The sequence below is a fragment of the Pogona vitticeps genome, chromosome 10 (assembly GCF_051106095.1).
Source record: "Pogona vitticeps strain Pit_001003342236 chromosome 10, PviZW2.1, whole genome shotgun sequence".
In the NCBI taxonomy this organism is placed as follows: Eukaryota; Metazoa; Chordata; class Lepidosauria; order Squamata; family Agamidae; genus Pogona; species Pogona vitticeps.
In genome coordinates this window covers 8,810,230-8,836,297 of record NC_135792.1, presented here as the reverse complement: position 1 = coordinate 8,836,297, position 26,068 = coordinate 8,810,230, and the positions used below count along the sequence as shown (strand labels likewise).

At 46.0% G+C, this 26,068-nt stretch overlaps 2 protein-coding genes and 1 long non-coding RNA gene across 3 annotated transcripts in view; 2 read left to right on the top strand and 1 right to left on the bottom strand.

Annotated features, from left to right (window-relative positions):
- LOC144584427 (uncharacterized) overlaps window positions 1-26,068 on the top strand; it is a 678,013-nt gene that overhangs the window by 629,054 nt on the left and 22,891 nt on the right. The gene's annotated exons all lie outside the window — the stretch shown is intronic.
- The window catches only part of LOC144584429 (uncharacterized), a 214,042-nt gene that overhangs the window by 184,642 nt on the left and 3,332 nt on the right, over window positions 1-26,068 (bottom strand). The gene's annotated exons all lie outside the window — the stretch shown is intronic.
- Window positions 12,343-24,140, top strand: FOXF1 (forkhead box F1). The gene is made up of 2 exons (XM_020808468.3): window positions 12,343-14,267; window positions 22,499-24,140. The coding sequence occupies exons 1-2, from the start codon at window positions 13,127-13,129 to the stop codon at window positions 22,654-22,656; spliced, it is 1,299 nt and encodes a 432-aa protein (XP_020664127.2). The 5' UTR covers window positions 12,343-13,126; the 3' UTR covers window positions 22,657-24,140.

The window sequence follows — 26,068 nt, the reverse complement described above, 5'->3', positions numbered from 1 at the left end:
TGTTACAAAAAAAATTCTTTATTTGTTGATCTAGATCATTGTTTCCCAGAAGCCTTGGCCAGTAGCTGTGCTGGCCAGGATTTCTTAGAATTGTACTCCAAGAATATCTGGGGACTCAAGGTTGGAGACCGCTGATCTAGATGAATCTAGCTGCCTGAATTTTCAGACTGGCTGGCAATGAGGACTGTCACGATGAGCACCTTGCCCTTCAAAATTTGATGCTAGCCCTCAAGGTATGAGATGTGTTGACTGGTAGGTTTCACCACAGTGGATGTTGAATCAATTGCCTCTCTCCATTTTTATAGACAAAGGGCTGCCAGCCAGGGAATTCTTAATTGCCTCATATTGAAGCACACTCTGGCTTTGGATTAAGTTTGTGACCATAGAAAGTGCATGCTTTTTGATGTGGGATGAAGCAGCCCCAGCCCCAGATTAAGGGGGCTGTTATTATGGGGGGGAACCAAGAGGGGAAAGTTCTGTTGTCTTGTGACCAAAGTCTGAATTCCTGGCTGAACCTGGTCTTGTACTGAAGCTCTTTGAGATGCTCCAAGTTTTTTTACTTCTAGGAGGACCCAACATAAACAACAGGTTGGAGGGCAGAGGTAGTTGGGAACTCAAACTGTGACCAGAGTCTGCAGAAAGAAGGAAGCTTGGCTTGGCTACTATTGTCTATAAAAACTTTGTCACCCTAGAACAGTGGTTTGAAGCCTTGGATCCCTAGAAATGCCTGAACTAAAATTCCCAGAAAGCCTTCAACAGTAGCTGTGCTGGCCAGGATTTCTGGAAGTTGTAGTCCAAGAACATCTGGAGACCCATGTTTGGGAACCACGGCCCTAGAACCAGAAATACTTCCTGAGTTTTGCCAAATGTGTCTTACAGCCAAGGCTTCTTGGAGACCAACCATGTCAGAAAACACTCCTGTGTGGCTTATATTTCTATCCATCATGGATCCAGAAGAAAGATGGAAGCCAGAACAGAAAATCCACCCATCCTTCCATCCAACACTTTTTTTAAGCATATGACTTTTAAAGACAGCACTGAGCAAACATTTGCAGGAGTGCTCATTTGATTCTGTCCACTAGGTCCTGAATAGCGACTTTGGTAGTCATAGGCCTCAGTTGTGGTAGATTGTCCTCAATCACTATCATGGCCAATGGCTGCTCTTCCAATTTTTCCTTGTATCTAAACTTTAATCTGCTGCCCGTCTCTTTATCTTCACAATTTGTATTGCACTGCACTATTATTATTTATTATTATTTATTTAATTTATACCCCGCCTATCTAGCCCACTGGACCACTCTAGGCGGCACTATCTTCTCAGGCTGTGCATCGTGCCCTGAAACCTAACCAGATGAGAAGTGATGCATGAAATATTTTAAATAAATATCAAATGTTTTATTTCAAGTAAAGCAAGCAAGCAAGCAAGCAAATAGTGAAGCAAACAAATAGTTTAGGGCATTGCTATTTACATTGCATGGCTATTTAGTCTTCCTGTTGGTAATATATGCTTTCTCTCTTCTTTGCCTATAGCAAAGAAGTTGTGGCATCTCCAGGTTTAACAAGCAGGGCTCAGCATAAGGCTTCATAGAATTTAGTCCCCTCCACTTGAGGATTAACTAGTTTGATTTGGCATAAGCTTTTATGAACTGCAACCTATATGGGATGCACTTCATGAAAGGTCATGCCAAATCCCATTGGTTAGTCTTTAAGATGCCGCAAGATCTCGGGGTATTGTTTGGTTTTGACTTTATTTTTGTAATGGATTAAGGGGCTTCCCCTTTGGGACAGTGTAAATACCTGTAACTCTCGGATTATAATTTCATTCACTGAAGAAGTATCATCTAGAGCAGTGGTCCTCAACCTTGGGCCTCCAGATGTTCTTGGACTTCAACTCCCAGAAATCCTGGCCAGAAGGGGTGGTGGTGTAGGCTTCTGGGAGTTGTAGTCCAAGAACATCTGGAGGCCCAAGGTTGGGGACCACTGATCTAGAGCATCCATTCTCAACCGGGAGGCCATATGGCCCCCTAAGGGATCCTGGCATATTTGAAAGAACTGGAAACAGTTCTTCACACACCATCTTACAAGGTTCATTCTCCAATTTATGCAATCCTGATTCAGCCCATATTTCTTTCATCTTGTGTTTATGGCAGTGGCAAAACAAAAAAAAAAAAAAAACCAAAACAAAAACACACACAGAGAATTGCTACTCTAAAGTCTAGAGATCATGAAGGGTTCTGCCTCTGGCTGTTTATGATGAATCTCCTCAGGCAGCAATGACCCTCTGCACTCAACACACATCACCTCTTTTATAGAGATCAAACAGGGCAATGTGCTGCAACCTGAACATTCTCCACTCAGTCCTCCATGTGGTTAGGTGACAATGCCCATCATCACAACTATAGACCAGGCTGATAGTGGAGGATGGGAATTGTAATTCAACACAGGCAGAGGGTGCTGGGGTGGGAAATGTTGAAACCACCATAATAAAATCTGCAACATTAACTATCATTCATGTTTGTGTCTTTGATTTTTAATTGATTGCGCTAGTGAGCCTTGGGTTTTCAATTTGCATTGTACAACTTAATAGTTATGCATATGAACAGACAGTTCAGCCAGACGTGAATTAGATGGAGATAATATACACACAGAGAGAGGTTAATCTATGAGATCTTACACTGACTAAGGGACAAACAGATATTTAATCAGAACAGCCACACTTCAATTCCATTTTTATATCACCTATTCTGGAAAGGGGTATATTTTCCAATTAAAGTCTTAATCAGATCCAGAAGATCCAGTTTCAAATGAAACTCAGTTGGGGATATTATCTATTACAGGGGTTGTGAACAAGGGATGTGATATTTCAAATATGTGGAGACCTCTGGCTGAGATTCCCCCTGAATCAGTGAGGTTTCCTGGCTTCCAATTAGAATGAAATCCCAAACTCACTTTTTCCTGTCACCCTCCTTCATCCTGTTCCTCTCTTCCTTCTTCATCTTCTTCCTTCCTCTTCCTCTTCCCCTTTCTCTCCTCCTCCTCCTCCTGCAAACTTTTCCTCTAGTTTCCTACAATCAGGGAATTGTGCTTAGTGCCCTGTTGTTTGGTGAACCCTGCAAAGAAAAGATGATGTTCTCTGGAGGAATTATAACAATCCCACACAACTTCCGCAGCTCTTAAACCCTTTCTAGGTGAAACCTGCACTAGAAAGATGCCTGCCTATGCAGGAATTTGTAATAATCCTGTGTAGTTTGACATTTCTTCCAGGGGAAAAAATGAGAGCATGATTCCCCTAAAGCTCCTTATAACCCTCTCCCAATTATATATATAGTATATAGTATATAGTATATAGTATATAGTATATAGTATATAGTATATACTATATACTATATACTATATACTATATACTATATACTATATACTATATAGTATATAGTACTGTATATGTATGTGTGTGTGTATACACATACACACACACTATATACTATATATACACACACATACTATATATGTGTGTGTGTGTACACACACACACACACACAGATAAATCATGTTGAGAGGAGAAAAAAAGAATCCCCATTTTTGCCTGAGAATGAAAATTCACATCCCTGCCAAATTCATATTCCTGATTCTTCTGTTGACCATTCTGGGACTGTGCAGCTTGCCTAAGGCTACGGAGGCTGGCTTTTCTGGATATCGTACTATCTTTCATAAGAAGACACTGGGACTTGAGGTTAGAGATGCTGGTTTCTCAAAAGAACATGAAACACACAAGAAAAGAAAGTTTTCCCTGTTGTGGCGTTCATTATGTGGCAGAAAATCCCTATTTCAATTAGGTGTGCTCCTATCGTTAGTTAAAGACTACACCATTGCCCAAGCATTTTTTATTATTGTTGTTGATGTTGACATCACCCCTGGGTTGTTTTTTTAAAGCATTGTTTTGTGTGTTTTATTTTGGGTTTTAACATTGCATTTATCTCCTTGTTCTAGCATTGTAAGATGTTTCAGCATTTTTGAATGGACAGTGGCGTTGATATGCTATTAGTTATTTAATTAGACATTTCATGGAACCAAAGAATCTTTTTGCTGGACCAAGACCCAAGACCTATTTGTTCCATCATCCTGTTGCTTTCCTCAGTGGCCAACCAGCTGTCTCCTGCAAAGCCCATAAGCATGATAGGAATGGAGAAGGCCTCTTCCATTTTTTTGCTGCTGGGAACATGATATTCAAAGATGCAGTGCCTCTGAATATGGAGGATCAATACAGATATGGAGGATGTCTCTCTGATTGCCTCAATCAAAGTATCATGGGCTGTAATCTGCCAGTCTTCTATAGGACCAAGGAATTTCAGCCTGTCCCATACCCTGCCATTTAAGCTTAACCTTGAAACTCATGAAACCTGTGTCTGGACAAGCTCTGGACACAAGAAGTTCTTGCTCCTTCCTGGTATGTGCATATTTATGCTCGTGTCTTATGTCCTGGTTTCGTTTGGCTGAATAAGATCTCACTGCAGAATTACAGCGGAATAAGTTTGGCTCTGTTCTAAATCAGTGCAAGGAAATGTTTCTGTAGTATTTAATTGGAACGTGCCAGTAGAAAAAAGGGGGGATTCCACACTGGTAGTTCCTATTGCAGTTTAATGCCACTATAACTATTTGTGGCTCCATCTTATGGGATGCTGGGACCTGCAGTTTAAGGAGACAATTCTGTCAGATGTGCTTTAATAACATAGGGGATAATAGCAGAATGCCACAAGGGCGAATTGAGGCCTTCCAAAGAGTCACAAAGGCAAGAGGAAGGCCAAAGCGGGATCAGATCAAAGCCCTGCCTAACCTTTCCTTCTGTCTACCCAGGGACCGACTAGATGCCTCTGGGAAGCCCTCTCGCTCTTCCTCTGTACCTCTTCCAGGTGAAGCCGTAAAGCCCAAAGGACAGATCCGGGTGGGGTGTAGAGAAGAGGGGCCTCTGGAAGCGCCCTCCTTGCTTCTCCAGAGAGCCCAAATAAAAACCTACCCGCTCCTCCTTTCCTCGGCTCGACGGCCGCTGGCTACTAGGGAACCTCAACCTCCCAACGTTGATTGTGTGGGGCGGTGTAGAAGCGGGACCGCGCTGCTCCATCGGGCCGAGCCAAAAACCTGTCCTCCCCCTTCAACCCCCCCCTCCCTCGCTCGATCGCCGCTCCTTGTCAACACCCTGAAGAGCGAGCGAGCGAGCGAGGGCGCTACCCACTCCTCGACCTGATGAATAGTTTGGGGATCGCTTGGGAAAGGCTAGGTTTGTGCGGGACGGGAGGGGGGGGGAGGCGAGTCAGTCCAGGGACGGAGGTGGGGGGGAGAGGGCTGGGCATGGTGTCTTTTCCCTTTCGGGACCAGCTCCCTGGTGTTAATGAAAACCAGGGCAGAGAGGCAGGAGTGAGTGGGGACGCGCGTCTGACTCCGTCCTCCCCGTGGGTGGTCCGACCTTTGATAAACAAGCGGGCTCCTTTCCAAAGAAGCAACCCCCCCCCAACCCCGATCCCCCCCCCTCCCTACAACCCGGCCGTTCCTTTGGCTTGCAAAGTCTGCTTTTGACAATACGAGCCAGATACATTTCCAGCTTCGGGTTACACGTCCCCCCCCCCCCGCCCTCCCGGCCCCAATCTTTCCAGCAAAGACTCCTTCACTTAAGCAATTAGCCTAGTAAAAATACCTGGAGGGGAAGAGCAGAGGGGAAAAATAATAACGCTCCGACTCTTTTTTTTTATAGCACAAACATTTTTTAGAAGGCAGAAAAGAACGGCTGCAAAGTTCCGGGGAGCGAAGCTGGTGCTGCTCACTTATTTCATGTCTTTCTAAAATTATCTTCTCCCTCTCTCTACGAATTGATCTTTTTTATGCTTCTTTTTACTTTATTTTATTGGTGTTTTTTTTTTTGCAAATCGTTTGGTCGAGACAAGATCTTTTGCAAGGGATACACACAGACACAGACACACACACAGAAACACACATACACACACACAGAGAGAGAGAGGAACCGGTTCTAGGTCTTAGAGACATCCCGCCCCCATGTATAAATATACAAAAATAAAATTGCCCCAGCTGGTTACTTTTACCCCTACATCTGGAAAAATAAAGGAGAATATATGTGTATACATATAGTCTTCCTCATCCATGGTATTTGGAGAATACAAAAAAAATTGAACTAAATTCGCAGGCGCCTTGTTTCTACCCTTTCCCTCCGCCCTCCAAGAAGCTGTTCGAGACGCCAACCGGGCCGTCCTGAGTTTTTTTACTCAGAAAAAAAGTCCCATTCAACTCAATGGGACGTGCCCCCTAGGAAGAGTGCAGTCCTACAGATGTCCGTTTTGCTTACTCGGGAAATAAGTCCCAGTAAATCCAATGGGATTTGCCCTGCTGAGAACACTGCAGTCCTACAGAGAGGCCGGTTTGAAAGGAAGCTGGCATGGAGTTCGCGGGCGAGCGCTTTTACAGGATCGCCGCGTGTCTTTTAGGATGGCAACCTCGGTTGCTCAGGGAGAAGAAAGGGCCCTGGGATTTACTCGCGAGAAGAGACGGGCCTGGGTTTAAAAGCTCTCACAGCTCGGCTTGCTTCAATCTCCAGGATTAAACCGGCCTACTTCAGTGTCAACCTGTTCCCTTCTACATTTTGGAAAAAGACAAAGGGGAGGCGGGGGGGGGAAGCCTGTAGAGCGCCGAGCACCGACGTAGTTTACCATAGAAAGGGAGAATCTGAGCCGGTTGCCTTAGATCCGAAATAAACTGTTTCGACCTTTCTCTTGTCTCTGTTACCATCGATCAGGAGAGCAGATCGCTTGCATTTGAGGACATTTATTTGAAGCAAGGGGGGAGGGGTTACCGAGGCTAGGGGTCCCCTCTTGAAAAAGATACATCTCCACACAGCCCGGAGTCTGCTCCTTAAAACGTCAGCACCTTGTCGGTACCCTTCGCTACCAGATTATCTCCTCTGTCCCAACTAGGAAGGAGTGGGGGCGGGGGGTGGGGGTTGAATGATTTACATACCGATGCTTATCAGTAACATACAGCCGGTTTAATAGCAACAGCCTGTCCTTTTGAAAGGGCATAAAAATACAGAGAGGTCTCTGCCCCGAACAATTTCCAATCGGGAGGGAAGGGGGATAACTCATGATTATATTGTTGGTGATATTACTTGCATGGCCTCGGTTTATAGGCCTCCCTCGCTTTGCTTTCGACTTTCTCCCCTCCCGGTCGGCCAAATCAGACTCAAAACAAGCTACCTTGTGCATTTTTGACACCCCCACTCAAGTACCGGTTAGATTCAACCAGCGCAATAAACCAGATGAATTAAAAAGCCCATTTTAGAGCCAAGTGTATCTGCGTAGTCCGGGCGGCGGGTCAAATTCTCCCCATGGCGACCCACAATTACCTGGGCAGAATTCTTGGCTGGTGATTCCCACGGCCTTTTCTTGGAAGTCAATTGCACTCAACCCGATGGGATTTCCTTCCAAACAGAAGGTAGGATTTGAGGAACAGCTATAAGAGTCCCACTCCCGTTCCAAGCACAACGCACTATCCCGCAGCCCCTGCCGCCTCTCGGAGACCCATGGATTTCACCCAGAGAGGGTGCGATCCTTTCCTGGCTGCTGAGAAGCGGGCCCTATAGAGCTCTCTCAAGTGACTGAGCGTGGCAGGGCAACCTCAGGTCCACAGGATTAATTCGCACGCTAACTTCCTCTATCCGAACCGAACGGATCTCAGAAGCGCTCGGACGTGGTTGGATCGTGACCACATCTGTTTGGAAAAATGTAACTAGGTCGGCGGCGCGTTCCTTCCCAATGAAGAGTAACGGGGAGCGATTACGTAATGGGCTGCGTTCCCTAAATAAATGAACCAGCAAAACTCATTGCTTGCTAGGGCTCTTCTGCCTAATAAATATGCTCATTTGCCTTTTTGTCTCTTTTATTTTTACCCTGACCAAAGGCTCAGATGCATTTAAGTGGGAGAAAAGCAAGTTGGAAGCCTCGGTCCCGTAAAGGTCCGGGGAGCTAAAAGATTTCCAGCATCTCTGGAGCCCGTTTAGAAAAACAGAACTCCCTGTCGCTATCGCCTTGAGGCTAAATGCTCATTTCTGGCATCAGGAGATTTTCTTCTGATGGAAGTATTCAGATTAGGGGCAGAGCGCCCATCCTTTCTGCGGGAAACCGCATTTTCCGGATATTCCAAATTGCAAATCTTAGAAAATGGACCCCTGGAAATCACCTGCCCAGCCTTTGATTGCATGGAGGAGCCTAACCTGACAGGGGGACCCAGCCGGGAAGGGAACCGAGTGGAAAACTGTGCGGATGGACGCAGAAGCAAATTCAGGCAGCAACCTTAGCTGGCTTAGCCCAGGGCGAAAGGGCCTCTAGGTACAGGGAAAGAAAGGCGCTTGTTCTCTGATGCAGAACAGGAAAGCCTTCCCGGGGGGGGTGGTGTCCTGCGCCCATTTTGAAGCAAGGCGATTTATTCTTGTGTTATTTATCCCCCATCCCTCAATTTTAATTCCATCACCGCACGTGTGTATGTCACCCAAAACAAAAGAGACGGCTAGGCTTCTGCTCTCTCCCTCTTCCCCCCCCCCCGCAGTTTACAATCCGACCACCGGCTCCTTGTCCTTTATATATAAAGGGCGTGAGGCCTTCTCTGTACCTGGCCCCCAGGTAATCCAATAATCCCGGAGCTGGGCCGGGAATTACTTTCTTCTGGCTTCGAAAAAGAAATCAGAACATGGGCCAACGCACCGATCTATAAAATCTCTGAGAAAGATTTTCCCCAGAAAGCTTAGAGAGGATAAGCGTCCCAGTGTGAAGTGGGGGTGGGGGTGGGGTGCTTCCTTCCCCCCCCCCCCACCCCGCCGCCGCCTCTCTGACTGCCTTCCGGTGAGATTTCTCTATGAAAACAGAGACTTACATACCTTTCACCACCTAGATCCGCAAAACAGTTGAGGTGTAAAAACAAGGAGGCGTTGTAAGTCTCTTTTCGTCAAAATGGCTGTTGTTTGAGATACCAAACACAGTCAATCAAATTTATAAAAAAAACACTATTATTATTTTAAAATTAAAAAAACTCCAAGCACAGTCAAAATTATAAAAAACATTGACTGGTTGTTGTTGTTGTTGTTGTTGTTGTTGTTGTTGTTGTTGTTGTTGTTGTTGTTGTTGTTATTATTATTATTATTATTATTATTATTATTATTATTATTATTATTATTATTATTATTATTATTATTATTATTATTAAATTTATCGCCCCTACTGCGCTTTTTAAAAAGGAAGTATTTTCCGTGCTAGCGGGGAAGGTGCGCACGTCGATAAAGCCCTTTCTTATGCCCCCCGGGGGGGGGCCCTGATGCTTGTCCAGGAACCATTCCTGCCGGGCAGCAAAAGGGAGGTTTCCTCCTTGGCGAACATGTTGAGGACTGCAGCTCTAAATCAGATCCGTGGCTAAGAATCTATTGCGTGCAAAGGCCTCCCCTTCTTTCTTGGAATTAGGTACTGCTGGAAAAAGGATAATAATTCAGGGTTCGCGACCCGGCGGTCGTGGATCTGCGCAGGCAGACAAAACCAGAGTGGCATTTCAGCGAAGGACGCTGGCGAGAGACCCGTTCCGGGCAGATCCTGCCCTTTCCTCATCTCAGCCTCGGCTGCTAGAAACCCACCGACACCCTGTCTCCTTCCTAACTGAGCCCCCCCCCTTTCCCTCCGAAACGTCCGGCTTCGTCCAACCCAATCTTGGACGGTTTCTGTCGCCAGTTGCAAAAGCGGGCGCCCTTTGACTCGCCCTCCCCTCCTTCCCCAGCTCCCGATCTCCCTCCAGGGCCACGTTTTCTTTTTTATCAGGCCTAAGGAAAGGGGAGAGAAAGAAACCCCGATTTCTGGAGGTCTCACAGAGGTGAGAGGCGCCCCGGAGACGGGTAACGTCCTGCTGTAATTCTCCATTCACGAGAGGGGGATTCGGAAACCAGATAAGAACTTTGGGGTTTTTAACATATAGAAAACGATAGCGCTGAAAGGAGAAAGAAATTGCAAAGGAGCCACATTTTTTTTAAAAAAAAGTTGTTTTGTTTTGTTTTGCTTTTTTTCCCTTTTCTCCTGAGCAAGGGATTGCTCTTTCTCCCACTTGGGTCACCAGGCGGTTTCACACGGGGGTGTTGTTTGTTTGCTTTCAAAGGAAAAACACTTCGAGGCCTTGGCCATTTTGAAGAGAAGGAAAACAGAAATTAAGTCAGCCGGGCTGTTGATCTTTCTTTCGCCGCCCCGCTAGCGATTAAGTGCGAAAGGTAAACTCACGGCCGATCTTTTTCCAACACACACACACACTCTCTCTCTCTCTCCCCCCCCGCCCGCCACTCAACCCGCCGGCCCTCCAGTCTCGAACACACGCACTTCAACTCCTGAATGGTGCCAAAGCGACCACGCGCGCCGGCGAAAGAGGGTGCTCAAAAATCGGGAAGGGACTTACCTTCCCGAGGCAGCGGCCGCGCTGAAAATCAGAGGAAGATGGTCTCCGGAGAGTTGAGATTAAAAATAAATAAATAAAATGTTGGGGGGGGGGGATTGGAAATCTCTCGTTGGGATCATCACCCACTCTTTTTGGGGAGGCCGGGGAGGCGCGCGTGTAGACGTCTTGAGCAAGAAGCGCCCGGTAGTGCCTCTTTACTCTCGATTCAGTCCCAATTTTTTGGCCGAATAATATGTTTAGGGTGGGGGGTTTGGAGAGAAAGGAGGTGGGTAGGAGAAAGCCCTCAACAATCAGCAATATAAGCGACAGGGCACTGGAAGAAACCCGGACGTTTTCATTTTATTAAAGAAGGCCAGCGAACATGTTTACGTTGCGCTGTATAAACATCCTGCCCCCCCCCCCATCTCTTGTCTATCTCGCAAAGAAATCAGAAACTTGATTTTTCAAAGGGGGCGAGGTTCAGACCTACCGCTTTTAAAAACAGATCCCCTTCTTCAGAGGGAGGTCCGGGGTCTCCCTTCGTTTTGAGGGGTGTGTTGTGTCTCAACCGCGTATAAACAAAAATCCACACCCACTCACTCGCACCCCTACACACCCAGTTTTGCAATGCTGGTCCACTTTATGTTCCAGTTCCAACACGTGTCTGACTGCTGCCTGGAAGAATGCACGCATTATCTCTCAGCTCCCCCAATTCATACAAACGTCTATCCCCTGTGTATACATACATGCATGTGTATGCGCGCATCATTTTTCAGACGGGCAGCAAAGCGCGCACACGTCTTTCTTTGGGTGGGTGTCTTTTTGCACGTCTGAAGAAGGTTCCCACTGGGAAATGGTTTTCTCGCGAGTATTCCCAACTGGTTTGGCATCGCCATAGCTGAGCGCAGGGAGGAAAGGCCGAGCCCTGGTGCTGCCCTGAATGTGGCTAAACTAAGGCTGAGGCCTGCCGTCGGGGAACGAAAGCGGTCTTCCGACGCGTTTGAGAAATGCTCCTGAAGAAGCTAACATCAAAAAGAGTAAGGATTGCCTATACTGTATATGTGCGCGGGGCTATATAAGCCGGTGACAGAAGGAGGCGGGGGCGGGCGATTCAGCAACTAGTGGAGCCGGCATGTTTTGAAGGAGCGGAGCCTAAGCCGGCATGTTCCCTAAGAGTCCTTGTGCAGATCTCCACGGCACGTGCTTCGTTTGGCTTCCAACGGCCGTGGCCCCAAGGGAGAATGCGTGTGTTTAGCCCTCAAGCCAAAGTTTACTCCTGAGGAAGCCTCCTAGAGAGTACCCAAAGGGGGCGGCCGTGGGATGGCGGCCTAAACTCCAGGCCTCGAGGCCATCCCCCTCCCGCCTTAAATGCGGGCATCAGACGACTTCAGAGGCGTTTGCGCATCTGAGACCGAGGTTTTGAGCCGGGTGGGTGGGTGGGTGGGTACCTGGGAAGCCCACGCGGGGCTTAGGTGCTCCACAGGCCTGGGGGTAGAAAGAAGGCGAACCCACGGGCGCACGTGTGAAGGAATGACGCGGACCAGCTTGGTGGATGGTGGCGCGGGGGGGGGGGCGGCGGCGGTGGTCAACTTTTTCTAGCAAGGGAAGTTTTTCTGTTTTGTTTTGTTGCGGCGGCCCTGAGTGGGGGGGAGAGCGTGCGACGCGATCCTTCCGTTTGGTCCGAGCCTGTCTGATCGCCCACCAATGTTGAGCAGAGATGCGGAAAAGGGGAGGGGGGGGCCAAGAACGAGGAGGAGGAGGAGGAGGGGAGGAGGAGGAGGGCGAGGGGGCCTCGAGGGGGGGGCGACGGGGCGGGGACTCCTCCTGCCTCTTACGTCGCGCTGTCAAGAGCTGCCAAGCGCCCGCTGACTTGAGATAAAGTTAAAGGCGGCCGCTCCGGTTGGGGGCAGAACACGCGGACTCCCCGGGCGGAGAGCAAGGAAGCAGCAGCAGCAGCGGCCGCCGCTCGTGGCTGGCGACCCCCCCCCCCGGGGGGCTGGCTAGAAGGAGACGCTGCTTAGGCCCGGGTGGCGGTGGGGAGAGCGGTGTGTGTGTGTGTGTGTGTGTGTGTGTGTATGCGTGTGTTTGTGTGTGGAGAAGGCCGGATCCTCCCGCAGAAGCAGCCTGAGAAACGAGGAGGGGGGAAAGGGCCCGGAGGAGGAGGAGAGAGGAGAAGACGACCGAGGCGACCGCAAGGAGAAAGGGAAGGAACCGCCGCCGCCGCCGCCGCTCGCCTGGACTCTTGGATACAGCGCCTTTCCCTTTGGATCGGAGCCGGCGCGCTTGGGGGGGGGGTGTCGCGATTTGGGAAGTGCTCTTGACAGGTAGGGGCTTTTCCCTCCGCCATCGGATCCGCCGAGGGCTCTCCCAGGGGTTTGGGGCTCCAGCCAACCCAACCCGGGGGTGAGGGAGAGATCCTCTCCCTGCGGCCTTAGAGGGGAGAGAAAGAGAAAGAAAGAGGAGGAAACTAAAAAAGCAGGCTCGCCGTTTCGGCTTCTCGGTCCTGGATTGACGCTCCTTGGCAGGGCGGTTGTGAAGTGGAAGGAGGGGGGGCAGAGAGAGAGAGAGAGAGAGGATTCGGAGTGGCAGGGGAAGCGATCGGCCCCCTCCTCTTGCAGCCCAGGAGCCTGTCCCTTGGGGCGGAGGGGGGAGGAGAGCCCGGGAGCCGTCCATGACCGCTGGACTACTGCGCGCTCCTTCCTCGCGGCCGCCCCCTCCCTCGCTGCCTCCTTTCCCCGAGGCCCCGGCCGGGACTTTTCCGATGTCAGCAGCCTCCGAGAAGCCTCAGCCGCCGCCGCCGCCGCCGCCGCCGCCGCCACAGCACCTCGGAGCAGCCATGGAGTCGGCGTCCTCCACCACCTCCTCGACGCCCAGCAGTAGCGGCGGCGGCGGCGGCGGCGGCGGCGGCGGCAAAGCCAAGAAGACCAACGCGGGCATCCGACGGCCGGAGAAGCCGCCCTACTCCTACATCGCCTTGATCGTCATGGCCATCCAGAGCTCGCCGTCCAAGCGCCTGACGCTCAGCGAGATCTACCAGTTCCTCCAGAGCCGCTTCCCCTTCTTCCGCGGCTCCTACCAAGGCTGGAAGAACTCCGTGCGCCACAACCTCTCGCTCAACGAGTGCTTCATCAAGCTGCCCAAAGGCCTGGGCCGGCCGGGCAAAGGCCACTACTGGACCATCGACCCGGCCAGCGAGTTCATGTTCGAGGAAGGCTCCTTCCGACGGAGGCCCCGCGGCTTCAGGCGGAAATGCCAGGCCCTGAAGCCCATGTACAGCATGATGAACTTGAATTTCAACCACCTCCCGGACAGTTACGGCTTCCAGGGGCCTTCCTGCCCGCCCAGCAGCCTCCAGCTCGACAGCAGCGCCTTGGGCATGATGAACGTCGACGGCATGGGGCTGGCCGGGCACTCGGTGGCCCACTTGCCCACCAATGGGGGGCATCACTCTTACATGGGAAGCTGCGGAGGGGGAGCCGGGGCCGTGGGCGGCGGCGGCGGCGGGGGCGGCGCGGGCGGCGGCGCCTCGACGGCCGGGGACTACGGGCATCATCACGACGGCTCCGTGCCGGCTTCGCCTCTCCTGCCCGGCGGCGGGGTGATGGAGCCCCACTCGGTCTACTCCAGCCCGGCTCCGTCGGCTTGGGCGTCCTCCGCCGCTCCGGGCTTGAACGGCGGGCCTTCCTACATCAAGCAGCAACCTCTCTCGCCTTGCAACCCGGCCGGCAACCCCTTGGCGTCCGGCCTCTCCGCGCACTCGCTGGAGCAGCCCTACCTGCACCAGAACAGCCACAATCCGGCGGAACTGCAAGGTAAGAAGAGAGGGCCGGGGGGAAAGGGGGCAGAGACGCGAGAAAAGGCGCTAGACAGACCGGATCGGTGGTGGAGGAGAAAGAGAGGAAGGATCGGGCCCCGGCCAGCGGTGGGGAAAGGGCCGATCCAGAGCTCGGAAGCCTCTTGAGCCAAACTTTAGGGAAGTTTTCTTGGCTCTCGTGGGCCGCGCACAGAGCCCGAGGTTTCCGAAGAAAGCCGGCCACCCCGATTTCAAGACCAGCCCTTTCTCACTCCCACTTCTTCCGTGGCCGGCGGCGGTAGCCGCGGCGGGGCGACGTCGAGGCCCGAGGAAAACGGGTCCGTCTTGAAGGCGCCACCCGCTTCTTCTCCGGCGGTGGAGGCGATCCTCTTGGAAGTCCGCCGTCTGCCCCGCCCCGTCCCACCCCAGCAGCTTTTTCAAGATTTGATCTCGAGCAAGTCCGATGAGGGTAGTGGGAGAGAGAGAGAGAGAGAGAGAGAGAGAGAGATCTGTCAAGGGAGGCAAATGGAATTTGGAAAGCTAATGGGGTGGGGGGGGGAAGAGAGGAAATCCTGGTTCGAATGATAACGGTGGAATTTCAGATGTACAGCGAGTGGGTGGTCGCGAGCAGAGGCCAGGCTTGCCGCTGGCAGGGAGCCTAAGAGAAAATGGGAACAGGGACTCAACCAGTGTTACAACGACCACCCTCTTTTTTGGGTGGGTGTGGGTTCTATCGGTTCTAATCGGTGCCACTCGAACCAAACCGTGTCACTGTGGTCTGAACCAGCCGTTCGCTCCCTTTTTGCTGGCGGTCATTAAAACCGGCGTAAATGTTTCCCTTTCAAGTCATCCTGGGTAGGTAGGTAGGTAGGTAGGTAGGTAGGTAGGTGGGGAAGCTATAAGGGTCGGCACATAGAAAATAATCTGGGTGGGGTAGCCATGAATACAGATACCCCTGGGAGTCTCAGGGGAGGGCGCTCCAGAAATGTGTTCTTCTGCTAGGAAGGATTTGGTGCAAAACCCACAAGAGGCCAATGACCAGGAAGTAGATTTGCCCTGTTGTCTTAATAATAATAATAAAAAGGTAACCTTACTCTCCATTTTATAAACTTCTAGAAACACTCTTTACCATTGCTATTAGGACGGGTATGGGAAGGAAATAAACTTTTATATGGAGAATATAGAGACTGGGGAAAGAGAAGGGGTTAAATCAGGAACAGGGACCTGTGGAGGAGAATCCGGGATTGCCAGAGGAGAATCGAGACTCAGTGGGGCTTCTAAGTTTGCAAATTTAAAGACAGAAAACGAGGAATCCAGGGCCAAATGGTTTCCCTCCACTGTCTTACACGTCGCCCTCCCCAATCCTGATTTCGGCCGGAAACCAACTTATAAACTTTCTTTCTTTCTTTCTTTCTTTCTTTCTTTCTTTCTTTCTTTCTTTCTTTCTTTCTTTCTTTCTTTCTTTCTTTCTTTCTTTCTTTCTTTCTTTCTTTCTTTCTTTCTTTCTTTCCTTTCTTTCCTTTCTTTCTCTTAAAATTGGCATAAAAGAAAGAAACCAATTCAGGAGAGGAAACTGCCTGAACCGGGAAGTATTCTCGACCCTTTAAAAAGTCACACCTAAAAATACAGACCTGGTATTCTCAAGGATCGGGGAACATGATTGCCATTTGTAGAAAAAAAAATTCAGGATACCGCCTGTCAGGGCTGGTGTAGATAGGAGTGAACTGCACACAGTGATATATCTTCCCTTCTGACAACCACTTCTACTTTTCTATGCTATGTAATTTATTGGAAGAAAATAGAAGGGTATATATGCTATCATATACTATTTAGATACCAATACTATTTCTTTGAAAAGGGCTAAGGTCTCCAAATGTTTAAGCCGGAGAAAACTTAATTAATCTTTGAGCTGGCATCCTTACTGCACAGAATGTTGCTGCTAAGATTCACAACATAACTCTTCACTCTTACTATGAATTTTATTTAAAAGTTCCAGGTGAATTTTACAGGTAGTATGACCTAGAAACTCTGTGGTCATCTGAGAACAGAACATCAAACACGCACTGAGAGGTGATAAATGTAAAAAGAAAGTGTGGGATATGCATTTGAATGATAAACTACACAATTTAATCCTGAGAGCAAAATGGAACTTTTTATTCATCTCAACTGTATGGTAGTCCAAGTATTCTAAAGATAACTTCTGACAAATATTCCGCAATATGCCTAAATTCATATTTATTCAGGTAATAAACAGCACCTTGGAGTGCTGAGCTGTTATTGACAAATTGTTACTAAAATAATAATCATCTGCTGTCAAGTCTATTCTGGTTTGCGGCATCGATTTTCAGGGTTTTCCAGACAGAGAGTAATCAAAAGTGGTTTATCATTCCCTTTTTCTGGGGGTGCCCTGGGACTGTGCAGCTTGCCCAGGGCCACCCAGGCTGGCTCTCTTGGGATGCACAGTCCCTTTTATTTGTTCCCTGCCGATTTCTAGTAAATGCACTGGGATTTTGTACTTTAAAGAAGGCTCAGATTTTAAGGCAAAGCAGCCAAGCAGCTTTCCAGAGTCCTGTGTCCAATTTTGGTAGGGTGAAACTACAGTGAACATTTCTATTGTAATCACTGCATAAAACTTTTTCACTGCTGCACCTCATGTTGGTGGTTCCATACATTGCACTACTCAGAGTTAATTATAGGCAATCTTAGCCCAGATTTTCAACATAACAAAAAATCTTGATCTGAAGGCAGAAAAGGAGAGTATAATTCATTTCCTTGTTAGTGTCACACTTATTTGTTAAATTCTTCTCTTGTTTTAAAAATTAACACTGGAACAATGATGAGTCCGTGGGGAGCCTGAAAGATTGACATGTGACATACACTTCTTGATCTCCTTGCCCGAGGCCAAAAGCCCACCTGGACTTTATATGACACAAACTGGTTCATCTTTAAGGTGCCACCCGAGAAAGATGAACCAAATCAAGCTAAAGTAACTAGAACAAAACAAAAATCCCAAATATCGTGGCACCTTAAAATAGACCAAAAGATTATTATGGGAAATGGCAGATTTGTGTGAAATTAACCTCTTCTTAATCACTCTTTGTTTCTGGAGGTACATTTAATAAATGTCTTCCAGTAAAATCACTAGATATTTACTTTGGGATGATGATGATAATGATGATAATCAGAGCTACAAAAATCAGCAATACTAGGAAAAGCATATATACTATACTTCGGTTTTTGGTTAAAACTCGTATCTGTAATATAAACTAGTCAATATTTTTATAATTTTTATTGACTGTGCCTGGTATTTTTGAATAATAATAATAATAATAATAATAATAATAATAATAATAATAATAATAATAATAATAATAATAATAATAATAATAATAATAATAATAATAATAATAATAATAATAATAATAATAGAAAATCCTGTGATTGATAAAGTTCAGTATTTTATGGATGCCTGATTTCTGTAGCCATTTTGGACTCTTGCTAGACAAAGCATCTTTCTTTGCTCCAATCAACTTTGGTACACTAATTTAAAATGGGGAGGAGGGCCTTATTCCTGAATTTATTAACTCTCTCACCTCTCCAATCCCCTCCGTTCTCAGTATAGCTTACTTTTGTATTAGGTGGGTTCTGTGGTTTCTAAGTACAGTTTTGAGTGTCTGATGGATGGTGGCTGAAGTATAAAATGGAATCTCAGTGCCTAAGTTTCTGTTTTCGGGGAAAAAAGATTTGTGTTTTCTCGGGCCTTCTGAGTTGACAGGGTGAAACTGGGGAGAGGCTAGGGGTCCATAGTGCCACTTTCTAGGACACAGAATCTGCTACCTCATAAGAAAAGGAGGCCTTGACACCGACCACGTTTTCTGCAAGGATCCTCTTTGGCGCTGAAAAGATAAGAGCCCTCAAGCCAAAAAGACAGAATTATATTTCTTTTTTTTTTCCCCTTCTGCCCCTTGGTTAGGGTTTGGAAACATTTCTTCCCAGCAGACAAAGACATTTCAAAAGCCACAAGAAAATACAGGAGGAAAAAGCAGGGAGATGTCCAAAGACAAGGGATTCGAATTCAGTTGTGGGCTGGCTTGCTAACCTTTGAAGGAAACTGAGAAATGCGTGTAATGTAACTACTTTAATGCTAAAACTACCAAACTGTACTAGTGAACAAATCTCTGGACCACTTTGATTTTAATGGGCATCGCCCTTTCTTAAGTAGGTAAGTCTGGTGATATTAGGAGATTCAGTCAGGCTTTATGATTAGATTAGAATGAAAGTGAGGCAGTCTTTAGAAACAAAGAAATATGCACAGTCATATTAAATGGAGAAGAACAGGAAAGTTAATTCAGAGCTTGGAAAAGTTACTATATCTTCCAACCTAGGAAGGATTTTTTTTTTTTAAAAAAAGGTAAATTACTTCAAGCAAATCTCACTCAGTTCTTGTTAAAAGTGGAAAGTGCTCCTCTAAGATTTTCATAGTTTTCCTTTCACCGGCATATTGGCTTCTTTTTCTTCTTTTAAAAGAAGGGTGGGGAAAACTTATATGGGCAGTGAGTGGCATATGAAGTCTGGGAGAAAATACACATAGCTAGAATTCTGTCTTCAAAAAATCATTTGAACAGCAGAAAAACTATTTTGGCTCTGTTCGTTTTTTAAAAAAAAATATTGCTAGTTGTTTTTCAGTCAATGTGAAAAACTATTAGAAAAAAATGCCAGTCACATTTTGCCATGGCATTCTGCTGTCAAATGAAGCTGAAAAAAGAAAAGATATTAAAGGAAGAAGGAAATTTTCCATTGCAATGTTGCTGTTATCTATATATTTGACATATAGACACACAAGTCTAAAAGCAGTGATGAATAACGCGACATAAAATTATGTGATCTGCTCGCAGGTCTATTTACAAAAAATGCCCAACACAAATAAACAAACGGTGAATGGTCTTGGAAGTAATGTTATGTTTAAAATCTGAAAGGGACTGGAATACTGCTTCTGTTGATTGGAAGTTGTTGTCCATGTTAACAGTGCAATTCTACTCTGAAGTAAATGGCATGAGGTTTGATGGGGTTAACTTTCAGGTTAGTGGTTTTAAGATTGCGGCCTCAATATGCAGAATCTGCTAGTTTGCAGGGAGGTCTGTATGAAAAATTGTTCTTTTTATTTTTATGTCATGTTCTACGATGATTCACTTTTGCGTTTAAGTAAGTATCTCCTTCTACTGTCAACAAATGTGGATCTGTAGATAACCTTGCCTGCGATGACTGTTAAGGCCTCCACTTATCTTACTGTATCAGCCAAGCAAGGGGAAGGAGCAAAGTTAATAAAATGCCTGTTTGTGGCCCAAGATTTTGGTTGGTTTTGTTTATGCTTGCTGCAAATTCTCATTAGGCCAGACAAGTAATTTAACCCTTAAAATAATTAAAACCACCAGGCTTGCTTTTCCCACTGGCTGGAGTGGAAGGCAAGACTTGGTTTATTGATAAAGTCAAACATATGCTTGTTAAGTATCCAAAAAAAATATGCAAATACAAAAATGAAAAAGTAAAAATAAAAAGCAAGGGAAAAAGAAAAAAAAAGGCCTCCTTTCTGGGCCATGCAGGAAACAGATTGTCCTATCCCATCCGCAATTTGCATTTGGGCAAAATTCCTGTTCCAATCAAGTGGGGATTTCCTTACACTAAGAACAGCATCCTCCTCCTTGGTAACATCAGCAATGGAGCCTCGGTCAGCCTTGACCATTAGCTATGCTGGCAGGGGGATGAGGAGGGTTGTCATGTCACATCTTTGGTGGGCCCCAAAAGTGGAGGATTGAAGAGCACAGACCTCCATACCATCTCCAGGAGATTGTGGAGTAGTTAGGACTGTTAAATCAGAGTATTTTTAATAAGGCAAAGAATGCAGATGCGAGCCACGGGAACTAGTTCTACACGCGCTCAATGGGGTGGTCTGCATTTGTTTCTCCAACAGAAGCTCTCTTAATTTTCTGAATGACAGACTTGCCTATTCGTTTGTGTTTAAATGGTAAAGTGTTTTAAAAACAGTGGCCTGAGGTCCTACTGCTCAAGAGAAAACTTCCCAAGGTTCCACTTGAAAGTCCTTTCAGTGTGATTAAAGTAGATCCCAGCCAGAGCTTTGAAAAGTTCTCTTTCTTTGGCCTCCAAACTCCCGGACGTCCAAGGCATAATCTGAAAATAACTTTTCTAAACTCTGGTCCCTGTCAAATTGTAATCTACCGGTACACTGAACTAAAGTGCTGTCTTAGCTATCTCAGGCCTGCTAGAAATGTGAACGCTTGGAAAAATACTGAAGCAATTCAGGGAAGAAACATTTTTTCCTCTTAAGACAACTTTTCAGTTTTTCCAGCGGAAACACTGGGGACCTAGAAAAACACCCCGCTGAAATTATTTCTCTTTCGGAAACAGCAAAATGCTTTTAAAAACAAGATTGTTCAATGACTCAAAATGCATATTTTGAAGATTTGTACCTAAGATAGGGGTACAGAATGACATTGACAGCTGTATTAAAGAAGTAATAAAGAAGTCACTGTATTAGTTTGTTTCAGCACATATAAAGCCACAGCAGCAGCAACCATCACAACAAAACCAAAATTAAAAACAAACGTTTTGTGGTGCCATTAAAAGATAAAGAGACATCGTTTACTGTGAGCTTTCATGGATCCACTTCCTCAGGCTTCTACTTCTGCCTTTAAAGTGCCATAACACTTCTGTTTTATTGTTGCTTTGTTTCTGTTCTCTACAGAATTAGAGAACAGTCATTCCCGGAGATGTATGCAATGCTTACAGGCAGGACGCTTTTCTGTGCCTGGCAGGTATTGCAGTCTCTAGGAGAAGCCCTCGAAAGAGAGCACCGAAAGAGGGCAACATGATTGTTCACAGTGCTGTGATGTTTGGAGTGCAGCTGTCTGCACCTCTCTTTTTAATATGGGATGCAATTGCAGTTTTCTTTACACATACTAAGGTTTCCAAATTTTTAAATTTTAGAAAAGTACAGTTTCATATGCTGAAATGTTTATGTTGCATTTTATGCTCTCCAAGCAGTAGTTGCGTATATTCCCCTACCCTGAAATTTTAAACACCCCCCCCCCCCGCAAACTTCCATCCACTGGAAAAATGGTTTTCTGGGAAGTTTGCATTTCTAAGGACTCATTATTATTTTATGCTATTTCGAACGATAGATAGATAGATAGATAGATAGATAGATAGATAGATAGATAGATAGATAGATAGATAGATAGATAGATAGATAGATAGATAGATAGATAGATAGATAGATAGATAGATAGATAGATAGATAGATAGATAGATAGATAGATAGATAGATAGATAGATAGATAGATAGATAGATAGATAGTGGTTCTCCCAACTAGGTCACTACAGTCTGCTAATAATTCTATGTCATCATGTGGCATCCAACCCTTTCCAAGGCTTCAGAGGTTTACTCAGAAGTGATTTGCCATTACGTTCTTAAGGGAGTATTCCGGGATTGTGGACCTTGGCCAAGGCTACATAGGCTGTTTTTTACTCCTGGGAGGCACAGTGGCTCTGCAGCCAGATACCTAACCCACTGATCTATCCAACCAGATTACTAGGGATCGAGTAAGCCATCTGATTCTGTTCCCTGCATGAAAAAGAAACTGCTAACTATTATGAATCACCTGGTAGGTCAAACCATGTGATCAATTAATTGGTTTCCACTTCGATGATGACATGTGTTGTTAATGGGCTGTTATTGTTATCTCGGCTCTGCCTAGTAATACTGTACCTAGTAGTAGCTCTTAAGGTTGTCATGCTGAAGTCCACCCCAGCTTTGCTACCTGAAGCCCCTCTTGTACTGGACCAATTGAATTTGCTGTGGTCCATGTGAAACATACCCTTTTGTTACACATCCTGAGTTGCGCTGGTTCTGGAATGCTAGTTGTGAAACCAATGCTTTCACCACTACCAGAGAAGAAGCCATTAAAGCTTAAAGGTATGCAGAAGAAGCATGGTGTCCTTTCACAGCAGCCCCCATCTAGGGTGGTTTTAATGCAGTCCACCCAATCTTGTTAAGTTGGTTGGCTGTGAAGCGATGAGAAACCATTTTCTGTATTCAGTCCCAAAGAGTAAGATTCGAACTTCTTGGTAAATTCAGCTCTACTCATTTCATGCCGAGCCAGCGAGCCTAATATAACATAATAGCCCCCCTTCTCTCCAGCAGCTGTGTTAACCTGCATTTTGCTTTCCTTCCAGGAATCCGCTACCATTCCCAGTCTCCAAGTATGTGTGACCGGAAAGAATTTGTCTTCTCCATCAATGCCATGGCATCGTCTTCGATGCATTCAGGAGGCAGCGGTTCTTACTACCATCAGCAAGTTACGTACCAAGACATCAAACCTTGCGTGATGTGACCCTAAGGATGGGAAGCCACCCTTTCTTGGAGAGCAGCCAGCCCTCCAACGACCAAAGTGAAAACTGTGCATGCCAATGGGACTTCTCCACCGTACAAGCCCTTTGGCAACTCAAGGACCTCTACAGAAACCAGACTGCCCCTTGCTCATGAGGTATATAAACATTTGAGGCATCTACCGAAAAATGTTGTGTGGCCTTGGACAACCCTAGAAGGAGAACAGGAATTGACTGTGTGTGCCTTTTGTGGGGAGAAAGCACAATGCCCAAACACTTCAGTATTCCTCTCCCACCCACTTCATTGTGAGCCTCCAGGTAGCTTGATAACATTTCCATGAACCCTTGTCTTCTGATTCCTCCCTGCCCATCGCCGCACCCCAGGACTTGACTAATTTCTATATGCATTCTGCCCTGGCCTTCCCAATTCTGGGGCGTAGTTTCCCAATTTTAAGCAATTCTTTACCAAAGATGGATTTGAGAATTTGAGGGACAAGGATCCTCCATAGAGCAGCGGGACAAACACCTCCATAATTCCCACCATTGATGATCACTGGCTGTGGTTTTGTGAGACACCCGTTCTTCTCTTCTTCGGTTCTTCATCCGGCAACAGGAGTTAGCCGTCTCTTCTCCATGTTTTGGGCTGAACCATAACATAAAATACTGATTTAGAACAGCGGAAGAATTTTTAAAAAACTAAATAAACCAGGGAGTGCTGAGTATGCTCTTCTCTCTTCCTTACAGTCACTGTACGCTGAACCGCCCAGTCTATATATTGAGGGGCCAGCGGGAATTTAAACATTAGAATGACACAGACACATGCAGGCAGAGAGACACAATGAAAAAAGCAATAAAACAGAGGATCTGGGACCAGAACGTGCTCTGTCCCATGAGGTTCACTTCCTTTCCCCCCCTTTTGACCATATCCAAGTCCATTTTAAATATTAAATGCAAAATTACAAAGAAAAGCACTTTGAGAAATAAAGGTTAACAATGGAAACTCTTAACAAGGCTCATGCTTTTATTTATTCAGATGTTTTAATAAAACTACAGCAGCCTTGGTCGAACAGTATTAAAACGGTTAACGTGCTGGCAATATTTGCCAATGGAGACTTTATCGTGTGCGAAATAATCATTGCGAATGTCAAATAGCAGTGTGGCGAAGCAATTTCCCCTATATTTTATATATAATTATACATAAATATAAATGAAGGATGATTTTTCTCCCTCCCTCTCCTCTGTCTTCCTCTCCCCTTCTTCTCTCTTTCGGGCCTGACGGTATAATTCAGGCGACACTCTTGTTTTAACTTTCGTTCTGCACTGTATAAAAGTGTAATTATGGCAGAAGGGGTCTAGACCTCCTATTTTTGTGTACGTTTGTCCTTTTTTTAAAAAAAAAATGGAATGCAAATAAAAAAATGTATGGTATTCGTACACGGCCTTCACAAATTGTATAAACCATCAATAAAACCAGTGTGTGACCCAGAAATCTGTGTAGTGGCATGTTGAGAATAAAATTGCAAGAAAAGAAGGAAAGAAGAAAGGCAGGCAGGCAGGAAGGAAGGAAGGAAGGAAGGAAACCAACTGGATCACCAGGCTGGAATGCTTCTCATGGATCATGCCTGTAAATTATTCCTGTGGTACCATTTGTCTGTGGTTTCCTGTGATAAGATGGACAGATATCTGAGCAGGTCAAGAAGACCTGCAGCTCCATTCAATGGCCTTCTTTCACAGTCACAATCCTAACGATGACACCTTTTCTTTCTACAAGATTCATCCCCTCATGGTCGACTGAGGTGGCAGAATTCTGTGCCATCTGCCCTATTTCAGATGACCAAAAATGGTTTGTAGAGCGTGTTATATTATTTTTAAACCTCCCGATATAGCTTATCTGAGCGCATTACAGACAGCGTTGTGGCAGATCTTTATTTCTGATGCTTTCACTCCTTACAATATTGTTTTAATTGTATGTACAAGGCAAATTTTGTATAAGAACAATTCTAAAAAGAAATCCCCCCCATCTGGGGTCTGAAGAATTTTTATTTATTTTTATTTATTCCATTTATACCCCGCCTATCTGGTCAATTGCGACCACTCTAGGCGGCTGGTACATGCTACAATTCTCCAGGCCAGCTTAGGTTAGACGGGTTGGCACTTGAAGCAAAAAATCAATTTGCTGAATGTCTCCCCTTGTTGTCTGTCTGTCTGTTCATTTTAACAACATGTGATGTTTATGAATGTGTTACCTTTCTGGTCCGGTGCTGCTCCAAACCACATCTCTCTGTCCACCATGGACATTGAAAGCACCGATTGCTAGGGTTCACTATAGTTAGGTGGACCTCTCATGTCCAGGATTGTAACCATGTAAGGAGGAAGTATGAGGGGTTCTGCTCTTCTCGGAGGTCTTCCAGCTCTTTCACACATAAGAAAACCCCCAATTAATTAAAAGTAATCCTTTCTCTAATAATGGGGGAAGGTTACACAATCTGTTTCCCACTTAGTTGTTCTATAAAAATGAAGGGACACAACTCACAGTTCTAGTGTTTCGGTCAAGGCACACAAAGGCCCAGGGTGTAACTCACAATGGATATGGACTTCACCCATAACAATGGTGGAAATTTCATTTTGTTGGGCTGGATCCATACCAAGTTGCTCTCACTGACTTTGAATGGATCTGTTTTGTCTAAGCAGTCCCATTAACTGACTTCAATGTAGTCATTCTCCTGTTCTACAGAAGACGAACAGAACTGTATAGCATTTGAAATAAAGCCTTTATTTTTCATGAAATAGGTGAAGCTACACAATTTGACTGCACCCCCCCTTTTTTTTTACTGAGTGCAGTCATCTCCACCTTTGTTTACACAGACATTGCTTAGTTTTTCTGCTATTTTTATTTTCTACCATCAGGGAAACTGTGTTTCATGTAAAGATGGAAGAGGTTTGGAAACAGCTGGATTCTGTGTTCTTAAAAATGGGAACTTAACCATTTTGTTTATTTACTTCTTCCCAGCAACCTAATGGAACTTTCTAGGTACCTGGAACTATTTCCATTCCTGATAGAAAAACGAATCTAAATATCTCCAGCCACCTCCGATTTTTCCATCTTAAGTCTGTAAGCCAATGTGCATGCCATACTTTGGACATCAAGCATGTTTTAAATTTTTTTCCCCTCCACTCAGTTTTTCTTAATTTACCAGCTTGCCAGATCAAATGTTCTCAAGAGCTCAAAGGGGGGGAGGGGGGAAATCCCAAAGAAAACACCAAAATTCATTTTAATGTCATCCCTTTATTGGAGGAATACGGATCTTTCGACGCTTTGTTATCTGGCTGGAATTAGATGGCTGTCCTGTTGGCATGACCATTTCTCTTATTGTTTCCAGAGGAGTAAATCTCATGGGTGTCAATGCGGCTTCTTCC

Bases quoted from the DNA above. Each gene is read 5' to 3' on its own strand.
- FOXF1 (XM_020808468.3), top strand. From the start codon at position 13,127: ATGACCGCTGGACTACTGCGCGCTCCTTCCTCGCGGCCGCCCCCTCCC. The intron at 14,268-22,498 runs GTAAGAAGAGAG...CTTTCCTTCCAG, and splicing joins CAATCCGGCGGAACTGCAAG to GAATCCGCTACCATTCCCAG.